We start from the raw sequence: 21,935 nt of genomic DNA on the forward strand, positions 1-21,935 counted from the left end.
AAAAAGGAGGCAATACCACATTAAGTAAAAATACTGAGTGCATTCCCAGAGTAGACAGAGAAAGCCTGAGAGAAAACCAGAGTGCAGAAGGAAAAGAGGGAGGGATCAAGGACAATTCCTAGATTTCTGGTCTCAGAAACAAAAGAATCAGAAACTGGGAAAAGAAAAACTTTTTGCCAATAATTTCTTTCTAAATGAAGTAATGTGTGTACTGAGCAGGTAACAGAATCAAGACAGACATGTAAGTAGGAGTTAGAAAATGTAGACTTGATAAAATGTGCATAGAAACAATGGCTAAAATAGATAGCAATTATGCATTGTGACAGGGTAAAGATATATGAAAACACCTGCCAAGAGGGGATTCTTAAAGATATCTAGAGATGGGGAGAGAAAGTTGTAAAGTGAGCCAACACTGAAAACTGAACAGGTAGGAAAGTATCTTCAGTTCCTGGCTTCTTGCTCAACACAACAGGCAGAAATGGGAGAACAGACTTAGATCTTGTCTATGTTGAATATCTCAGTTGCAGGATTTATTTTTTTTAATTATAAGCACCTTTAAAAGTCATTTGTGTTCTTGCTTTGCACAATTCTTGAGGAACATTTTATAAAAAATAATGTGTTTGTTCTTTTTGCTCTCAATCATCAAACCATTTGGATGCTTAATTAGTCATTTTCTTCACTAAGTTTCATTCTGAGTTCACTTTACACAGAAATGGATCTGAAATGTCAACCTACACTGACTTCTGAAACATCTTTATAAACCTCATGTAATTTTGACGAAATAGTGCATTTAAGACAGAAAAGTTAAAGCTGAAGTTTTTATTTTTGCTGGACAGATATCAAAAACTAATTATACCACAGTACCAGCACATCACTCTTGATAAAGGCAGAATTACCAAGTAACACAGTGCCCATCACTGCAGAAATTAAGTGCATGTTAATGTGGAATGCAGAATTTCAGTTCAAAACGAAGATGAGACTTCTCATGTTATTTGTTCCCAGATTGTGTCACAACAAAATGAAACCCAGAAAAAAACCATATCCCATCTTTCTTGGAGTTTGAATACATTTTGCTATTTAGAAACAGTCAAGCCAAGCTGCTCTCTACAAAAACTAAATCCTTCATACTCATTGGCCAAGCACAACACATTCAACTGGATCACCCAGAGTCCACCTAGAAAGGCAGACTCTTGTACTTCGGTATCAGTCCAAAGTTTTATTATCCTTTGTTAATCACAAAAGGATGAAAAAATCAATGGCTTTGATATAAAAATATAAACTGCTGAAAACAGTAATGTTTTTGATAAATATGGCTTGCAAAATTGCCATGAAGACAAAGAGATTCATATTATTTCATTTACCTCTCAGATATCTTCAGTAAAGCTCTAGTAAGACCCCACAACAGATTGATTAGAAACAGATAACAGGGACACACAACAGCACATTTGCAATGAACTATTAAAGTATTTCCCAAGTTAAAAAACAGCAACTCTTTTGCTGACAAAAACAGTGATTCTTACTCAAGAAATCACTGGAAGCATGGAAAGAGATGAACCTTAATAAAATACTAAAGGACAAAATATCTCAGTGAGATAAACAATAATGATTAAAAAGATAGGCTTGAAGGCTTTGTAAATAAGAGTTATGAGAACCTGCCACAGGACTATGAACTCAAGTCTCCAAACTGACCTGCTAAAAATACATAAAACCCTTTAAAAGAGAGAAAGGATACCAGCTGAAACACATCACAAGTACATTTTAAAGAATAAATGGCTTTTTAACAAAACTATTGTGGCAAGTAGTCCACAAATAAAAGACATATCATAGGACACAATAAGGAAATTCAGGAGATACATCATTTTTTATTGAAGCTTATAGTATAGTTAATAAACAGCACAAAAGGAAAACAATGTAATTAAAATGTATGCAAAGATGCACTAACCATACAAGGGGTACAACGGAATTTTGAAAAGTTAAGAAGCAATAATGCTGCACTTAGTTGCAGGCAAATTCTAGCTCCAACAGCCAGTTTCCAAACACTTCAGAAAAATCAGACTTAATTACATGTGCTATTACACTGCCATCGTGTGGCAAGGTACCTGCAGCTTTCTGTAAACATAATACAATTTTCCAGATGATAACACACTTTCAGAAAGACAAGACTTAGCATTCTTGTTCTGAAGACACGAAAACAGACTTAGCGATACCTCAGGAGTTATTGCTCAAGGAACACTAACTCTACTGAAATCTCAATCAAAATTTCGCTTCAGAGGGCTCATGACCTTATTGTCTGGAAGAACATTTTGAATCCATGACTTCTGAAACCTTGTTTTCTGGCAGTTAAGCAGAATGAGTTTATCTTATTCTTTTCCTCGTGTTGTAAAAATATAACACATTATTATAAATAGATTATCTAGTATGTTGAATACGAGGGAGTGTTGCTGTGACCCTCCTATTTAACCAGCCCATTTAAAATGAAAAATAAAATTAGAAATTTAGGAATCTTACATTTCCTATTAATACCAGATCCTAGGATCTGCTGCTTCGTAGTTCCAGCCTTGCTCCAAGTCTCTCTGCATTATCACAACTATGGCTTAAGTTCCCTAAAACATTTCAAAATCCTAAACTGGAAACATCTTCAAATAGAAAAAAAACGTAGGTTTCTTCATATATTTTGCTGAATACAAGAATTTTTTACTCTTGGCCTACAAGTAAAAACTGTAGTGAACTGTGAAATAAGTTCTCTGCATTATAGAATTTTGGGCCTGAGAGAACTGTCACCCAAAATAAGGTTATAAAACAAACAAAAAAAACCCCACATGGCAATAATTGTTTCTTGCACCTACTCAGAAAAACACTTTAAGATGGTAACTATGGCTCAACAAAGTCAATGAGGATAAAGAACGTTCTTAAACACATGCAAAAGCTCTCTTCTGGGAAAGGACTGAGCACATTACATGCTTATGTATCCCCCTGAACTAACAGCACTCTCTTTAGGAATAGGAGGCAAGTCAAGGATTGAACTAACATGGATATCTTTTCAGCTCAAATTGTTGAAGTTCTCAGAGAGAAGGCCACAGAAATGCACAGAAATGCCAAGGAAGCACGTACAGACATTGATAGTGCCAATATCTGCATATTTAGGAAATACCAGCTTTACAAAATAGTTAGACATTATGACTTACTTTCAAAGTACCACAAATTTGGTATGCAAGATACAATAATCTCAGGATGCAGAACACCTTGCACAATAGGGCTCAAAGTTTATTAAAGAAGCTGGTGATTGACTTTAAATTAATTTTTGTGACAGTTCTTTCTCTTATCACTATCATGAAAATTCTCCTATGAGTTGACCCATCAATTACCCAAGCTTCAGCTTATGTCAGTCAGATAATTTGCTGAGAATACCCAATAACAGAAACTGAATTATATTTGACTGTGAAGAGAAAGTAACCCCTGAACAGCTACATAATTAACTTCTGCCAAAATAGCATCACGTCTTTACAGCTCAGTTGCCCAGCCCCAAATCCTGTTTCTATTTTGTACACTCAAGTGACACCTAGAGGTTGTTCCCCGCATGTGATACACTTACCCGTTTGTTCAAAGTTAGGCTCCGACAAGAAGCTTGATCCATTTTTCATCATCCTGGAATTCCTGCGAGATTTGCAGAATACATCTGCTATCTACAAACTTTCTACCTGTACGCTACAATATGTCGTCATTCTGCATGTCCCTTTCTACTTCCCACACATAGCAAATACAAGGTAAGTAATGGGAAGCCTTCTATATACAAGCCCTTGGAACTGAAAAATCAGGTGAGCGCATGCTTTTCAATCTATTGAAAAACTCCATGCATCCATAATAGTTGTTCTATGTTTTTCAAAAGTCTTTGTTTTCTGCTTCCAGCAGAACAGGATTTGAACACTTGTCTATGCTTTCGGGCAGGATGTTTTTCATTTGGAATCTGCTTTCTTTTCTTTAGTCTGTTCCACTGGCCATCAGTACAGACAAAACTCATTCTGCTATTTTTGGGGCTGTCAAACTTCCCAGGCTGGATTTCTTAGATGCTGCTCCTGACTTCCATTGCCATTGTAATAATGAGCAAGGCCTAAATCTTTAAAAAACATATTTCACTGCCAGGAAATGAAACAAAAGATATTTGTGACGCTGATGTTGGAATACATATCGCAACGTTTTTAGCTGTAATGAAAGTGTGATTAGTAACCTTAAGAACGGCTTAATATCATGGTATGCACTACGCAAAGTACATAAGAAGAACTGCAAGACATAGGACCTCAAAGGAAGGGGGTGTGTGTGTGTGGTGTGAATCTTCACATCAGCATGTAAAATCTTGGCTTACAGTAGCTCTGTATCTGAAATATTCTTAACTCCCGAATAGCGAGTTTTACCTATCCCAGGCTGCAGGTACCAAATTTAATATACACTTATATTCTTGGTTTTATCACAGAATCTAGTCTCTATGACTAAGAGAGGCAGTGTTTCCTTCTGCCTATTCCCCCCAAAAATCCAACTAAACAAGTCAGATGAAGAGGAGAGATGGAATTCTCCTCCAGCATTGAAAATGGACCTGATCATTACTTGCTTACAGAACTTACAGCTTGCAAAAATCCTTCAGATCTTTCATAGGTGTAATGGTCACAGAAGGTCTCATAAAACAAGTAATCCTGGAAACTTGACACAAGTTTGTACTAGTAATAGGAAAACTTGATGTCTAGTGCCAGTTTATTTAGAAGGCCTTATAGCCCATTACTGCTGCTGACATAACAGCCTCCCAGCTGCCATATGCCACTCACTCTGACAGGCTGCTTTCATCCAAGCCCTGGAGGATTTACATGATCTTACCTTTTAACAGATTTGAAAAGAAAGATCTTTCTTCAGTCTTGCTATCAGAAAAGCTTTCTGACAATAGCCTCACCATTTACCTTTCCAAGAATTACAACCCTACCTATCCTGAGATTTTATACGGTGGGCACGAATGCACATTTTAGTCTTTCGAGATTCTCATTTAACCCCAATCCTAATCCTCACTGGAAGCATAATTTCAAGACTGACAGCACTCTTCAGAATTTAGCATAAAAGATTAATCACTTTTCAGTTCAGCCTGCCTCACTTTCCACAAGCCTGTTGGTTTGCCACATCCAGAAATATATTCTTATGGTGCCTGCTGTTTCAACTATTAGAAGAAATCTAATCATAATCTGAAAGCCTCACCCCAGTGAAGGGAACTCCACCTCTCCTTTAGCTACGAGTCTGCACCAGAAAGCCTTCTTCCTAAATTATTGGCATACAGGGTCTAGCAATACCATTAGCTTTACAGTCCCTTCCATCTCAACTGTACACTACCCACAACATGAACAAAAATGAGTGACTCTGCTTCCAAAAATCCTGCCTCAAATTCTCCTTGTTTCAGTTATTACATTACCTGCACTAGCCTCAGAGGATACAGGACTACCTCTTCAGCCCTTATTCTCCAAAAGCCCAAAGCTAATTCTAGGCTCTTCCCTCACCTGTGAATAGTATTCTATTGTATGGAAGATATATGGAAGATATACTACTACACACCCTCAAACCCTGTCACTACAGCCCTCTCCCTAGCAGTGTGGCCATAGGAGGGTCCAACAGTGTAATTCCTTTTTTTTTTTCTTTTTTTTTCTTTCTACTATGACAATTTTCTGGAGGGCTAAACATGCTGAGCCATAAAAAAACATCCCCTCCAGAGAGACATCTCTGGTGGCACTGCAGACTGTGCTGGAATATCTGTGTATGTGCACAACATGTAGGCTTGTGTTTACTGAGGACAGTGCTTATGCAGCGCTGTACCAGGTAAATGCAGAACTGTGCAAGGGAGCTCTCATGTTACTGTGCAAGGTGGCATGTGGAAAGCTTTTGGGAGTCTGTCTTCACCAGTCACTGTCCTATAATGGGTTCTCAAGAAAATTTCTAGTTTTCAGTACAGTTTGTCAGATCACAGCTGACAAGCTACACATGGACCTATTTGTTTCTTGACTGTACTGGAATTGTTAGGATTGCCATTGACATTTATAAAGAAAGGTACTGAAGAAGCAGCTCTTCTACTGCATCCTACACAACTCGTGGAGATAATAAGCCTAGTCAAACAGAGATGACATCACAATAATCAAAAATCAGTATTCCCTTGGAGAACCATTTTGTCATATTCTCTACATTGAAAACTGGGGCTAGAATTTGAATGAGAGTTATGGTGTACAACCCCCCCACACACCTACTATGGTTTGTTTTGGGGGGTTTGTTGGGTTTTTTTCTGAACGCTGCCAGGCTACAGGCATAGAGTGGGCTATAATCAGGAATGGTGTCCCTGTTAATGATTATATCAGAATCCATTATAGTTGTCCTACCTATACTGAAAATTCGGATAAAGCTTCAATCCTTTGCTGCAACTTGCTGGGACCACACCACTAAAATAAAGGTGGCCTTTGACTGTCTACCTTATGACTAGCCCCAAGACCATTTTACGTGTCTTGACTACTGTAAAAGCTAGCACTAAACCCGTCATATATAACAAATAATATCATAATCATGCAACTTAGGAAGGGACAACTGGATTTCAGTTTAGCTGGTCCAATCATCAGTTCAATGCAAGGCCTAATTAAAAGTGAGATCAGGTTGTTCAAGGCTAATATTTAATTGATTTTGGGGTTCTACCAAGGACAGAGATATACTAAAGGATTTAAAGCAGCAAAAGAAATGCTCAGGAGACATCTTTTTTTGTTTAATCGTGTTATGCCAAGGCCTTTTTATCCAGAACACCTGCCTTATGAAAAAAGAAAACCCCCTACCCATCTGTTGAGTGCGTGTAAGCATTTGAGAAAGCAAAGGACAGGGAGGTACCAGAGATAATAGGATATGTTACTAATAAAGCTTGAGCAACAAGGGAACAAGGATTCAGAGTATGTATTCTTCTGGCATCTGTGTAACTTTCAGAGAACTTGAAAGACACCATGCTTGGGCACAGGGTCACAACCACAGTATCACAAGCATTAGCTCACCTCTAGGCTGTACAAATATATTGGAGTCAACTGAAGGCTAATTTTGCCCATCATCGCTTTTGAAAAGGTACAGCCATGTTCATCCAAAACCTGCATTAATTTCTCAAGCCTTTTAGTGTTTGAAGGAACTTGGGCATCTACAACTTTTATTTATTCATTTTTACACAGAAGAAATAAACAAACAGTTTTTCCATGGCAGCAACGATGAGTTACTATTCCTAGAGAAAAAAACACCACTGCTTAAATTAGCAGCTAAATAAGATGGGAAATTAAGTTTCTGCAGTATCTGCATAGCTTCAGGACATCAATTTTTGCTGCCATTTACAAAAAGCCGATGTCCATCCCAAACATTTGATTAGACATCTCCCTGGCTCCAACCGAGGCCATTACCCAGAGACTTTACTCTTCTGCAAGCAATGCTGTTAATCTGAACATGAGAAAGCTATTTGTACTTTTGACATCTTTTTAGATGGATGATAGAAGTACTCCTGAAGGGCTCCCCTGTTTCTAAAGCTTTTCAATCCCTCTTTTTTCACTAAATTCCAGTTTCATGTTTTCAGTAAGTTTTTTCTGATCAGCTCATCATCCATGAGTGCAAAGCAACACTACAAACAGACCTGGAACACAGGAAGAAGTACTGCTAAGGACTGAGAGCTTTTTGTTTTGTAGCACACGTTGCCCAAAGCCTAACAATGACATCTGCAACGCGTGCAGCTTGTATACCAGCAGGCCCCTCCCGTTTCCTCCACGCAGTCACGTCGGGGCAGCGGGACAAGGCGACCACAACTTGCCCCTTTCAGCGCCAGCAAACCCGCTCTGCGGCGATGGTTACCGCGAGGAGCTGCTTCTTGGCTCCTGCCCACCCCAGCTCCGCCAGACACCGCCGGCCTGCACGCTGTCGCGGGCCCGGCGGCGGCAAGCACCCGCGCCTCCGGGCCGCGCCTCCGGCCGCCCCTCACGGGCCCCCGCCAGGGGAGGGCGCCTCCCCCGGGCAGCGGCGCAGCCAGCCCGCCAGGCCCGCGGCAGGGAGCACCCGGGCAGGCGGCCCGGGACACTCGCAGCCAGCGTCCCTCTTGCCATAGTCCAACGCCGCCGCGGCCAAGGGCGAACAGAACCACCACCCGGCCCCACTAAGGGCGGGAAGCCGGCGTGCGGAAAGGCCGGGCCGCGCATGCGCACAAGGACGGCGGACCGCCGCCGCGCCTGCCCGCCTGCCTCACCCCCGCCGGGCTGCCCCCGCGCGCAGGCGCTCTCCCCGACGGCGCATCCCTGCCACGGCGGCCGTCCGGCGGGAAAACGCGCGGGTGGCACCGCCCGGGCCCCCCGGCCTGCAGCGGGCTCTTCGCTCCCGCCCCGCCTCACGCCGTCCCCCACGCGCATGCGCCACGTGCGCTGTTTCCTTGGCAGCCGCGATTGTTTTCGGCAAAACCACCTGCGCGGCGCGGCGGGGGGGGGCGCGCGGGGCGAGACCACTGGCGGGGGGAGGCGGGGCGGCGGCAGCCGGCTGTTCGCGTCGCTGCCACGGAGGCCGGACGGGGCCGACGTGAGTGATGCCCTCGCTCTGCGGAGGCGCGGCAGGCGGGAGGGTGCGGGGCCGCGTCAGGCTGCGCCCGCGCCTCGGGCGGGGAGGCCGCGTACGGCCGGGGTCCCGCCGGCCGCTGCCGCCGCTCGTCCCGCCGCGCGGCCCCGGGGGCGGGCAGGCTGGGGCACGCCTCCGCGCCTCTGCTCCCTCCCCCGGCCCCCCTTCCCCCGTGCCCACCCGCCCCTTTCCCGCCGGCGGCTCTTTCCGCCGCCCGGGGCGGGGGGCGCAGCCGGGGGCTCGGTGGCCGTTACGCAGAGCGCGCGGTGGCGCGGCCGTTGGCGCGGGGCAGCGCCCGGGGACCGGCCTGTGGCGCGCGGGGCGGGGGGGGGGGCGGCTCTGCCGGGGCGCCGGGAGCGCGGGGACGCGCCGGGGAGCAGCGGGATCGGGCCCCGCACCTCGCGGGGCTGCTCAGAGTAACCCCGGGGGTAGGGCGGCCGGCCCGGGGAGGCGCCTGCCGTCTCCTGGTCTCGGCGCCCCGCCGTGGCACGGAGCAGCGCCGCGTGAAGCCGCGATCCCTTGCTGAGTTCCTGCCGCCCCCCCCTCGCTCGGTACAAGCTGTGTTGTAGTTTCCTCCGGCGAGGCTGCACGGTCAGTTCGTGCCCGCGGCACGGGAAGGTACAGCCCTTCTCCGTGCCTGACGTGTCAAGCCCCAGAGCAGCGATGCCTCCCTTGCGTGCGGAACGTGCATCTGCACATTAAATGCAATTAATCTCTTCGGTTAGTCCAGTTGCAGCGTGTGCTGGGAACGTTGCTTTGTATCTTTGCTGCTCATCATCATTCCTCTATGCAAAGTAAAATGCCGCTTTGGAAATTAAAATAGTTGGGGTGGTCTCTTGATGAGAACCCAGTATGATCTAAGATAAGGCAGATACTTAAAAAGTCGTAAACACTGAAAGTTGGCTGTATTTCCTTATACAGAAATAAAGTCCATAACTTTGTCGTGAGGGCAGACTAGAGACTTTCTTGACCTTCTGACCAGCGAAGGGTGCAAAATCTTTGGGGAAAAAACCCCAGCAGTTACTCTTTCTGATACCTTACAATTAGGAAACTGAGATGGGTAGTGCTTTTTTAACATCCTTTTAAATTAATGCAAACGCCAGGTTTTTACAGGCCCATCTAAACTGGTAGAAAGCCACTGCACTTATGGCAGTGTGTGTTTGGTAAGCAAGTATATAGGTATTTGCACAGTAACGATAACGCTGTCTGTCAGTTTTCTGGGCTTAAATACTGAATTTTCATGAATAAAACCAGATTGGGTTTTGATGTCACATTTATCATTAGTGAAGAGGAACAGGTTTGACTCAGTGTTATTTTGCTGTATAATTCTGAGTGAAAGCTTTTTGAGATCTCAAAGTCATGATACCTGCAGATAGCTGAATTACAAACCTAGTAAAACCCAAGATTTTCCACTATGATGATGGATCTCATCTGAGAGATGGGAACAAGGCCTGACGTTATACTTGTTTGGAGCCACTGAAGATTTATATTCACTGTGATAAAATCAAAATGAGGAATTTAGTTTATGAAAATCCTGAAGTGTGCAATTATATTTTGTCAACTTGTTTTCCTAAATGATCCTAGTTAGGTGGGAAATTTGTCACTTCACATTCTGTAGTACAGATTCTGGATGTTCTGCTTCATTATAGTATAGGTTTGATTTTTTTGAAAACAGTTTTTTTTCGGTGGCACTGGTGTTGGTGTTGTGATCAATAGGAGTGTTTTTTGTGACTAGTGGGCTTTGTGGTATGTTTTGCACAGAGGATTCCCGTTTTATGGACACAGAATATAGCAACTAACTATTGTAAAATATTGTGAAAAGAGCAAGAATTTAATTTAGAATCACATTTATAAATATAGTTGCGATATTAGATAAGAGCAAATTAGATTATTTTCAGGAAGGTACATAGTAATTCTTGGAAGTCTGGGCTTCATGATTTTGTTTTTGTGGTTATTCCTGATGGCTGAAATATGCCACTGTTCCCAGTATTTTTGTCATTCCTGGATTGCTTTAGTTAACATGGAAGAGATCAAGTCTGATCGGGCAAAAATGAGTCTTCCAAGATTAATCTTAGTGATAACTGAGTTTATTCAGACTGGGGCACTGTGGTTGGTGAATTCTAATATACAATTAAATCTCTTCTATTTTAAGGTGAGATTACACTGAGTAAACAGCCTTGTTCTTATTCTTGTTGATTAATGATCTATATTTACACAAGTCTAATAGTTGCTTTAATGTATCGTGTCAAAGGTCATGTAATTCAAAATTGGAAATGTATATAGAATAATAGCACCATCATCAGAGTGTTTTATATCTTAATTTTATTGCTACAAGAGGACAGACTTTTGCTGCGTAAATAGAGGTAAACAGAAAAGTATGCACTTGTAAATTTGGCAAATTATGCATTTTACAGAGTGCTGGTAGACATGACGTGAACCAAGCTTTTGCTTTGGAAGGGTGTTTGTTCCATTATAGCAAAAGTATCTGCAAAACTAATTTAGTTATAGTTTGTTTTGTTGTGTGATTTATTTAACCTTTGACCATAAAATTGTTTCCATACTTGGAACAGGTATGCACTTTTACTTATGTTGCTTTTGTGTTCTGTATTGTCTCATATTTTTTTGTTTGAAATTCAAGAGCACTTCAGCCTTTCATTTGTTGTTTGTAATTAGTTTTTCTGAAGGGTGGTTGAAATCAGTCAACTAATCATAACAGACTTTTCCATGTTCCTGCAAGCCTCAGTGAATTATTAAAGTGATAGAATCTGCTGCATTTTATAACTATAGTTTTCTACTCTTTCAAATTATAAGTATTTTCTAGCCAGCTGTGAATCAGCTACTTGAAAAGCAGCACTTAACTGTAGCACTTTTAAAACAGCCTTTTGGTATAACTTTAAATTCCAAAAGCAGATTTATTTTTCATTAATATTTTCTGTTTAAATTTCTTGTAAGAACTATTATTTTTAACTGTTACTGCTTTAGTTCTGACAGTAAAGCTTTGCTTTATGAGTCAAAACATATTTTAGTGAAAATACTGCTACCTTGTCAGTGACATGATGAAGCATATTACAAAACAAAACATTTTTTTGTTCCTGTGCAGTCCCTTCTGGTCATCCTTGCTCATTTCAAACATCCTGAAATTGTCAGATACTTAATATAAATGGTTGGCTTAACACATGAAATAAACAAACAAACCACACCTGGCAATTGACTAAACACTTCTATAATCCCAAACCAACCCTGATGCTTTGCCTTTTGGTTTTTTCTTGGTTTGGTTTGGCTAGTCAGCAGGCCAAACTACTGTAACAAATGTGAAAAGACCTGAAAGGATGTAGCCTGTAGGGGACAGACAAGCAGCAAGTAATACTGTGAAAGAAAGATGATGGAGATCTGAGGGTATAGTAGCGCAGATGATTGGGAATATAAGCATAGCCCTGGCTCTTTCCTGTACTGCTAAGATGTGTGTGCCCAGGAGTGATTTTTAGTGTTCAGAGGCCAAGTGGTATGTTTGGCCCACTTTAATGTTACTAAACTTTCTTAGCCCCAAATCAGAATGGCCACATGAAAACTGCCTATTAATTATAATCCATACTAACTCCTAAACTGTACCCAGGAATTGCTTGGGTGAGTGTTGGATGGCTTGGACCAAAATGGTGCCAAGGATAATACAACCATATAGCCTGGCAGTATTTAATGCTATGTCTTAATTTTTTAGGATAGATGTAGTCAGGATGCCCTGTGAATGTGAGAGTTAATGGTGTCTTAACAGGAGGTGTTACCTAGGGAGACCTTGGAGCTATTGCCCGATGGGCTGCTGGGGAGATGGGTACCATAGCTCATTGCATTGAAGGCTAAGGGGAACATAACACATTCATAGAAGGCTGGGTTTCATTAGTTCCACTGTTTACAAAACAGCTTTTTGTATTAAAGTTTTTTGTAAGACATTCTGAATTTTCTTGATGAGAAGATAAAGTTGTGTAATATTTTTATTTGCCTTCAAGCTTTGTTTGGATTGCATTTGTCGGCTTTTCTCCACAGCCGGAAGGGCCTAACTTTTTTTTTTTTTTTTTTTGAGAAATGAGTTTCATGTAATTGCTTGTCTGCTTTATATAAAATACAAACGCTTTATGTAAACATAAATATTTAGAGATAAAGTTAGATTTGCTGGCAGGTATTAACCTTTGCATTGAAAGCTATCAGCAGCTACAATTTGACTTCCTTGATGATGCTGTCAGGATAGGAACCTGATTAGAAAGGCTTCAGTATAAATGGCTTCATGTTTAAATAAACTGTAGGGTTTTTTAGAAGACCAGAGGACTACAGTACTGAAGTATTTGGCTATTGCCCAGAAATCTGTAGCTAATTAAACTGCTGTAGTGCTGGGTTTTATTTACTCTCAAATAACAAGTATCAGATAGACGCTAAGAATCCTGAGCTGAGATTCGATGGCAGAGAACTTCTAATACTTCAGACAAATAGTCTAGAAATAAATATTTCCCTAAAAGAGCTGTACTCATCCTTGATATTAATTAGCATGCATTCAATTGTTAGTGTCAAGTCTATGTACCCGTTATGTTAATTAAAGTTGTTAATTACTTTAAATAGAATGGTGGATTCTGAGGAAGAAGCAGCTGGTGTATTGAGCTACTTCTAACTGAGGGCTGAAAATGCCAGCAGGTAAGAATACTTCGTGTTTGATTTCCAATACATATTTCATAGTCAGAACTACATGCAAATGATAGGAGTCACTTCTGTCTATACATTTTTAATGCTGCATTGGGTCTGTTTTAAGTCCATGTTTATACCTGATTTACGAAGTGTTGGGTCTTTTTATTTTATTTTAAATCTGGGGGCTTTTGTAAAAATTGTAATGACGATGGAAAAGATGCCATAGATGAGGATTCAACAGCCTTTTTCTGTGGTGTGCCAGATTGTGTTTTTAATTCTTTAGCTACAAATTTAGCATTACCTCATGGGGGGCTAGGATACCTAATGCTTCAAGGGTTAAAATGCTGCTGATAGCAGTATCATGATTCACAAAAAGGCAGAGACTCTCAGCTCCAGCTGATTTTGGATCCATGCATGCTCCTGCCTCTTACAGATCTTTCTGGGAGTGTTGCTCCGTTGGGTTCCAGACTAGGCAGGAACTCAGAGCTGCTCCTTCTCCTGAAGACAGTGTGTCACATCAGTGTGCTACTGTTCATTAACAGTAAGGGCAATAATTTGTCCTCTGCTTTGGCTAGTCCCAGTTTTATGCTGATCCTGTATAGTGTGCTCTTTGAAACATGCTTTCTTTAGGAAACAGTGGATGATGGTGACTTCAGCAACAAAATAGCCTGGTGTGTTTGTACAATGCTGCTGAGTTATCGTTGTGTAGTTTACTTTGTCAGTGGAAATTCTTAACTGAGTGCTAAGCAAATTTCTTGGTAAATTTACCCTGATGAAATAGTTCTTGTCCTTTGCAATTTTAGGGCATGAATAGGCACTTCTTTAGCAATGGTGATTACTGAGCTAGTGAATCATACTCTATTTGCAGTTGAAAGTGAGGCAAAGGCAAAAACCAAAGTCCGCTTTGAGGAAATCTTCAGACGTCATGCTGGCCTAACAGACGCAAAGAAATCAAAGAAAAAGAAGTTTCACTCTGAAGAGAGCATTGTGGTGAGTTTGAACACATGCAAGCTTTGGTTGCCTTCCTTAATGGAAAAAAGATCAGGAAAATGTACTGTAGAAAGGAGATGTAAGGATTAAAAAAAAAAAAAATGTACCATGTATTTCTATACATATTCTTTGGGTTTGATGTAGCTTTTATTTGTTGTTTGTGTACCAGCAATGCATCTTTGTTATTTGGAGATATGCCAAAATTACATAGAATTTAATACTGGTACAAAGAAAGTGGTACATGCAGGCATGCACTCTATTTAAAGCCTGCCAATATTTTTTTTTTTCATTCACATTTTTCAGAAGTTTTAAGATTTTCAAATGCATTATTGACTTTAGTAGGAGTTTGAGTGATGGGCTAGTACAATTATGGCTGTAAAAGTATTTAATTTTGAGAGTAATAGATCTGTGTAATACATCTGTAAATAGAGAACTGTAGAGAATGTATAATAGCATTAGAGATAATCATTAACACTATTCCATTTCCTAAAAATTACTGGCGTAAGAATCTGGTGTAAGAATAAGAATTTACAAACATTATTAAACAATGTTTGAAACGTTTTTTTTTCAATTTGATCTCAGTAATCAGCATATTTCTGCATGTGCTGAGCTTTGTGTCTGAGTGGTTGGTCCTGTGTTTATATGTCTGCTTAGTCTGTACACATGTATAAAGATATGTTTTAAAGATTTTTGCCTTAGCTTGTGTCTTGCAGGTTAGAAATGATTCTATCACCTGACCTTATGGTTAGATGACGTTTTTGTTTGTGGCATATCTCATTTAAAGAGTCTGTGAGTCATGGTTCATATTGTAGCTTTTTTTTCTGAACAGAAGAATAAATGCTTGAATCCTATGTATACCAATTACTGACTTACAATGTTTGGAATGTCAAAAGAAAGCAATCTCCTTAAAAGACAAATGTTCTGTTTTTTTATTTTCCTCCTGTTAGCTTTTGTATTTGCAGTCTTTTTTTTCTTACAGTTGCATCTGTACCAGATGCTGGAAGTGAATGTTCATTCTTTAACATTCATTTAAGACAGAGGAGTTTTATTTCATATAGTATCAGAATGCTACATGTATTATATATAAGTATGTTTGGAATGGTTATATTAAACTAATATGGTTATGCTGAATAATTTTGTCTTTAGATTGACAATTTGAAGTTGATATTTTTGTGGTGTTTTTTTGATTTTGCATTCTTTGAAGTATATGGTATTTAGTCAATAGTCTATACAAAGAATCAATGTGATGTCTAAAATATAGCATAGAAAACTTAGAGGGTGTTTTCTTTTTTTGCTGGCATATGTGTAAGTGCAAGACTAAATTCTTCCTTGGTTAGGTTTACTTTTTTGACAAAATGTGAGCTTTTAAACCTATACTTTTATAAGTATTTCTGAGCACATCGTTGTATGCTGACATGCAACTATATCTTACTAATAAATATTTTAAGCTTGTTTTGGTTTTAAATTTGTTTTCCATTCCAGAAGTCTCTGATGGAAAAAGCTAGTGTTTTGGAATTACCTAGAAATGCTTAAAATCACAATGAACTGAATCAAAAGTTAGTGGTATGCACGCAAATTAAGAAATGTTTTTGGAATCAGTGTGGAAGTCTAACGTTCTGGTTTTGTTGAAACTATACATTTTTACCAATCAAAGCACCAAAAAATTAAGGACTCGAGGAGAACATGTATTGAAACTTCATACTGATGGTTTTGAATGGTCACTTCCTTAAAGTGTGGCAAAGTTGCAAGAGCTCAGGCTGGTGTTTTCCATGCTGGTTGCATTCAAGTAGAAATTTCTGTAAAAGCTTCAGTAAATAACCAGTAATTTCTTTGTAAGAAATAAATGTGTGGGAGGGGAGGAGGAGGAGGTAGATGGAGCAGGTTGGCTGATTTTATTCCAGTTTTCTTCACTTTAGATAAGTTAACTATATAGATTATGAACATATCTTGATACAAGGTGAAATTTATCACTGGTGGTTGTCTTTGTGTCACGTACGTGTCATAAATGATCTCCCAGGTTTGATCAGAAACCTGGTAATGGTTGAGAGCATATTTCCACTGGTAATGTTTCAGTCTGCTTCTTCCTTTTGTCTTTACTGAACTAATCCTTTCTCAGATTAATAAAACCTTTTCCCTCATAGTCCACTGTTTCATTGAAACCTGAATTCTGGAGCTGCAGGAGGTTACTGTGACTTTAAATGAGGGAACTGAGGGTGAGGAAGTTTCGTGCCTGTTTGCCTGCTCCACCCTGTGTACTCATTACCTGGAGAGGAGGGAAGAGCCTGACTGGAAGAGGAAAGGCTGGTCAGTAGGGCAGGATGTGTCTGAAGTCACAGCTGATAGGAATGAGGGGATTGTAATGGGGGTGGACATCAGCTGTGGGCAGGGAAAGGTCTGCTGTGTTGGTCAGTAGCCACAGGTGCATTGAGTATGAGGCCTGAAGGCATGGCTGAAAAACCAAGCAATTGAGACAGAGAAAGTGAATTTGCTAGTATCCCTCCCAGGACTAAGGGTCACTATATTTATTTTTTGCCAGTTGTGCCTCATATTCCAAGTTGTTAGAATGGGGCAAGTCTCAGACTGTGCAATGCCGAGGCTATTTTGCCCAGATAGATTAATGTGTCTAAAGTCAGCATGAAGATGATTGAGTTTATTTGGCTCAATCTAAATTTCATTGTAGAAAAGAGGATGCTTAACTCAGAACATGTCAGTGAATTTTTCTACCAGGTGAAAAGTAAGATCCCTTCATGGAGGCAAGAATTTCTTCCCTGGGCTGTAGTCTGACCAGGTTACAATATGGGGATGGCCATGCATTCATAGCTAAGGTTTTGTATTCAAGGCAAGACTGCAACAGATTTATCCATTTGAAGTTTTTTACTTCCTACCTCACCGAGTCCACCCCTTCCCTCTCTTCATAAGGCCCTGGATGACAAGTTGGGGGCTGGAGTTTTATTAGGGTACAGGTAATAGGAGTCAATCTCAAGGCTCAAGAATTCACATATTCTTTGGAGTAAGATAGAAGTTTTACAGGTTTCTTCTGACTAATTCAGTACTTCAGCTTCTATCTTAAATGTAAAATACAGCCTATGGAGATTTGAGGTTGTAGAATTTTCCCGGGGTCTCTTTTGTAGCCCCTTTTTTTCTATAAGCTGACAGGCATTGGATAATTGTTGAGATTTCTACTGGGGTTTAGCCCTTTATTTCTTACATTTCAAATAGGAGAACTGCTAATAGTTGACTATATACTTGACCTAAACATTTTCTCAATGCTTTCTTTTAAAATTTGGTGAAACTTCTCCAAGCTTGTGCTATCTGTACATTAAAGTTCTTCTAGCTTTGAGCATCTACATTTTGTAGTCTTATATGCGCAATGGCAGTAAAATTGGTTCCCTAGTGCATTAAAATTTTATTAAACGTCACACCCAACGAGCCAGTATCACAATTACATTCGTTTTCAGTTCAGTTATAAGTCATCTTTTACAACCAGTATATATCATCCTTTCAGTGGGCTGGAGCGTCCATTCTGATATTTCAATGTCTGCCTGTATTATGGGAAGAAGTTCAGGTACATCTGTAAATCTGGTTATCTGAGTTTCAAGAAACTCTGGGCAAAATCACTTGATGTATTTCCAGGTTCCACTCATGCATATTTGAGAAGCCTTTTTAAAAAAGATTATTAGGCGTTGTCCTTGCTGCCAGCTTGGGAACACAAATGGCAAATGACGTGACTTGGGGTTGGCTCATTGTGCTACAAGCCCTGTGTGTTAGCCCACCTGTGTGCATCTTGGCAGGCACACATCTCTGGCTCCTATCAAGCCAGTAGTGCTGGTTTGTTGTCATGGTGGAGTGCTTCATCTGCCCTGGTGTTGTAATGTGGCCACGGAGCTGTTTTGAAAAAAGAAGCCTTCCTCTTTGTTCCCTGTTTCAAGCAGAGGAGGGTCAGGTTCAGGTCAGCAACCCTGTGCCTGGAGTTACTCCAGAGACAGGCCTATCCTCTGAGCTGCTTTTCCAGCCTAACCGCTTTTTCTAAGTTCAGGTGTGTTTATATATAGACAATTGTTCTTTGTTGATATCTCTCAGTCCTGCTTTTCAGACAGAGAATCTATACTGGTATCCTTGCCACTGCCTGAGACCTAGTCTGATGGGTTTTATGAGCCTCTTGGCTTTTACTTTATCATTTTGTGACTCCCTCCCACTTCTCCCTCAGTTTAATTACATCATGTAATTACAACACGTAGAAAAAGCAGCCTGAGTTAAGATCATACAGGCTGTGTATCTGAGGAATTTGTTTGAATTGCTGAAGCAATTTTATGCTGCCTGCAGTAGCTATTAATGTTCCTGGAATGTGCTGTAGTTTGAGATTGTGTTTTATTTCATTATGAGGATATTCTGTATTGTTTTCCTATAAGTAAATCTGCTATAATTAAGTGACTGTGTGCTACTACTATTCATGGCACATATTTGTGGACTTATGTTTTGGTTTATGGACATAATAAGTAACAAGTTCTAGTAAATATTTCAAGCAAGTTTTTGCAACAGCTAGGTTTCTTTGAGGAAATGATTCTTGAGTATCAGAGTTATTTTAGAAACTCCTTAACAGGTCAAAGTTCAGGGCTTTTTGTTTAGGATTTCTCAAATAATTCTGCTTCATGGCCTTAATCCATTAATGTTCTATCAAAGGCAAAAATCAGCATGACCTTAACTGTTTGTCACTGTTCAGTCTTAATTGCCAGTGTTTTAACCTTCGTTCCTTATAATCTGCAGTTAAAAGCTATTAGTAGAAATGCAGATAAGGAAGTGGACAATCTATTAGAAAGCATTATTTTGTGGTTTTTTTATCAAAGCTTATTGCTTTATCTTTTTTATGTCCCTTACTTGATGCTGTATTTCAAGTTACTTATATGAAATCTTCCACATCCTCTTAAGTCGTTGACTTATGAATAAAGGGGATGTTACTGGTCTATTTAAGCAAGTCAATGGTTGAAGGTACAGAGACAGGTTTTTTTCATTATTTGATACTGAGATAATTTAAACTATGTTTAGACATAGGATGCTAAAAATAAAAATACCTACTGAAAAGATGTATGAATGGCTTTAGATTTTTTTCTGATGTATTAGATAACCATACTTGCATAAATTTCTAGACACTTTTTTAACTCATACTTTATTAGAGCAGTGTTTAATATGTAGTATTAATAAGTCTAGTGCATTTTTAAGCTTTGTCTCTAGTTTCAGGTGTCAGCTTTTATTTCTGTGTTGAACTGTCTTGGTGTATTTTTCTTGTCCCACTGCTTTTATTTGACCATTTTCCTTTAAAAATAGGAAACTAGCTTGATTTTTTTCTCTTTTTTTTTTTCTCATATACTTCAAACTTTGTTTTTCCCCACTTCTCCTTGTTCAATACCTGTAATTCTTCCCTTGCTCTCCATGTTCTCTCTTCAGATGTGAATAAAACAAGGTAGTGATGAAAGTTTGCAGGCTCACATAAATGAGGCCATACAGTAGAGAGGCAGATGACTTGTACATTGTGTGTTCTCTTATTTCTAGTCATGGAATATTATTTTTGCAGGTGGGCATTTTTAAGTCAGGCTACATCCTCCAAAGCATGATGCCGTTGCACCTTTCATCCTCTGTTTTTTCTTCCTGTAAGCTTGTAAAGGTGATCATTTATTAAACATATTGTCCCTTTTGAAAAATGTTTGAGACAAATACGTTTCTATAAATGGGAGAAGTATACCAGCTAGAAGGGGAAGGTGTCTGTGTTTATTGACAGAAGAAGACAGTCTTGGCAAAAAGATTGTATGCGGATGTCTATATTTTCTCCAGCGTTTTATTTGCTTTCTTTGTGTTTTAAAGTTTTTTCTAATGTATCATGTGGCAACTCTGGAGGGTTTTATTTAAGACAATGGAGTAAATGGACCTCAGCGACTTTATAGAAGTTCTGTTAAGAAAGAGATCTGTGTGTTGAGTTCCTTACAGAATTAGGTTTTAGTTACTTGCTGTGGTGTTTGGAGTTATCATATAATCATAGAATAGTTTGGGTTGGAAGGGACCTTTAAAGGTCGTCTAGTCCAACCCCTTGCAATGAAGAGGGACATCTTCAGCTAGATCAGGTTGCTCAGAGCCTCGTCCAACATCACCTTGAATGTTTCCAGGAATGGGGCTTTATGACTTGTAGTAATCACGAATAGAAATCTGAAGGAGAGGGAAAAGTTTACAATGCATTTTATAAAAAACCAGCAAAAATTGATGGGAGGAGTGCATTAGCTGCAGTTTATCTTTGTTTTTTCTGCTAGACTGGTCTTTAGATTAACTCTTTGTCATTCTACTAAGAATAATGTGGTGAGGTATTTTTTTTCAACTTCATGTTTTTAATTTATTTTTTCTTAAGAAAAGTCTTAATGGAAATCTGGTTTTCAGTTTTAGCACTTTTTGGTATAATTTCATTGCCAAACTTTAGCAAGGAACTTTCAGTAACGGAGACTACAAACAACTGAACTTGAAGTCTGTCTCTAATTTGCATTTTAAATGGATGGAAATGCTTGATTTTGTGCTGCATGTAATCTTCAAGTCTTCCATAATCTAAAGCATTGGCATATCTTTATGGAGTAGACTTGTTGATTTCTTTTTTTACTGGATGTACAAGAAAGTAATTTAAAAACTTTTATTTAAAAAATTTAAAAAATTAAGTGCCCAAACTCAATATGTTGGTTGTTTTTTTTCAGTATGAATTTTCTGTTCCCTTTCAATCTGTCACTTGTTACTTTTAAACAATTAAATAACTAGATCTTTGATTTCATTTTACTTTGTGAAATGCTGAAGAAATGACAGAAATTGCTATGTTTATCCTTAACATAATGTTTAGTACAAGTATGTTTTATGTTCTTCTCATTTATAGCTTGACACCTTTAAAAGTAATATTGATCTAGCTAAGGAAAGTGTGAATGATGAAGCAATTATAAACAACACATATCATCCCGAGGAAGAGAGTCCCCGATTTACAAAAAATAAACTGAGAGAGAAAGCCTCAATTGCAGAAAAAATAAATAATGATATTGTTAGTGGAGAGGAGAACAAGCAACCAAAGTCTAACAAGAAGAAAAAGAAACCACTGTTACAAGAACAATTTAATGAGGAGGAAAATTTACATGAAGCTAAATTGGAGAGTTTTGAGAAAAAGATTAATGATTTTCCAAAGAAGAAAACAAAAAGTAAATCACAAACAGATGTACCTCATCAAGAATGTGATAGAAAGATTAAAAAATCCTTGACTGAAGTGAGAAACGTAACTGAATTAGAAGAGGAAGAAGAGCTAATTCGAGCCTATCAGCTGCATGTGGCTGAGGATGAAGCAAATGCAATTAAAAAGAAAATAAGAATGAAACTTAAAGAACAGATGTCTGAATTTACGTCCACTGTTCAAAGCCATGAAGTTGTGTTGAACAATGAAGTGGGCAAAAAGAAGAAAAAGAAGAAAGAAATAGCAGTTTTAAGTGAAGCTGAAACAAGGTACCATTATAAAGTATATACCATGTGTCTGTGAATCTTAAGCTAAATGTTTAATTTGGTTTTAAGATAGGCAGAAGCTTTCTGATAAACTGTACATATTTTCTAAGTGATGAACTGGATGATTCTGTTATGAAAAAATATTA

The 21,935-nt window shown here is 39.5% G+C and overlaps 1 protein-coding gene across 2 annotated transcripts in view; it reads left to right on the forward strand.

The window, feature by feature from the left end:
- Nucleotides 1-1,077: 1,077 nt before the first annotated feature.
- Nucleotides 1,078-21,935, forward strand: part of AHI1 (Abelson helper integration site 1) — a 104,025-nt gene continuing 83,167 nt past the window's right edge. The window contains exons 1-4 of one of the 2 annotated variants that reach the window (XM_080390105.1): nucleotides 1,078-8,589; nucleotides 13,231-13,302; nucleotides 14,162-14,283; nucleotides 21,182-21,792. In XM_080390105.1, the coding sequence (XP_080246231.1) occupies nucleotides 13,293-13,302; nucleotides 14,162-14,283; nucleotides 21,182-21,792 (743 nt within the window). In that variant the 5' untranslated portion in view covers nucleotides 1,078-8,589; nucleotides 13,231-13,292. The other variant, XM_080390106.1, reaches the window with a different exon arrangement.

Source organism: Falco punctatus (genome assembly GCF_963210335.1).
Source record: "Falco punctatus genome assembly, chromosome: 5".
Taxonomy (NCBI): domain Eukaryota; kingdom Metazoa; phylum Chordata; class Aves; order Falconiformes; family Falconidae; genus Falco; species Falco punctatus.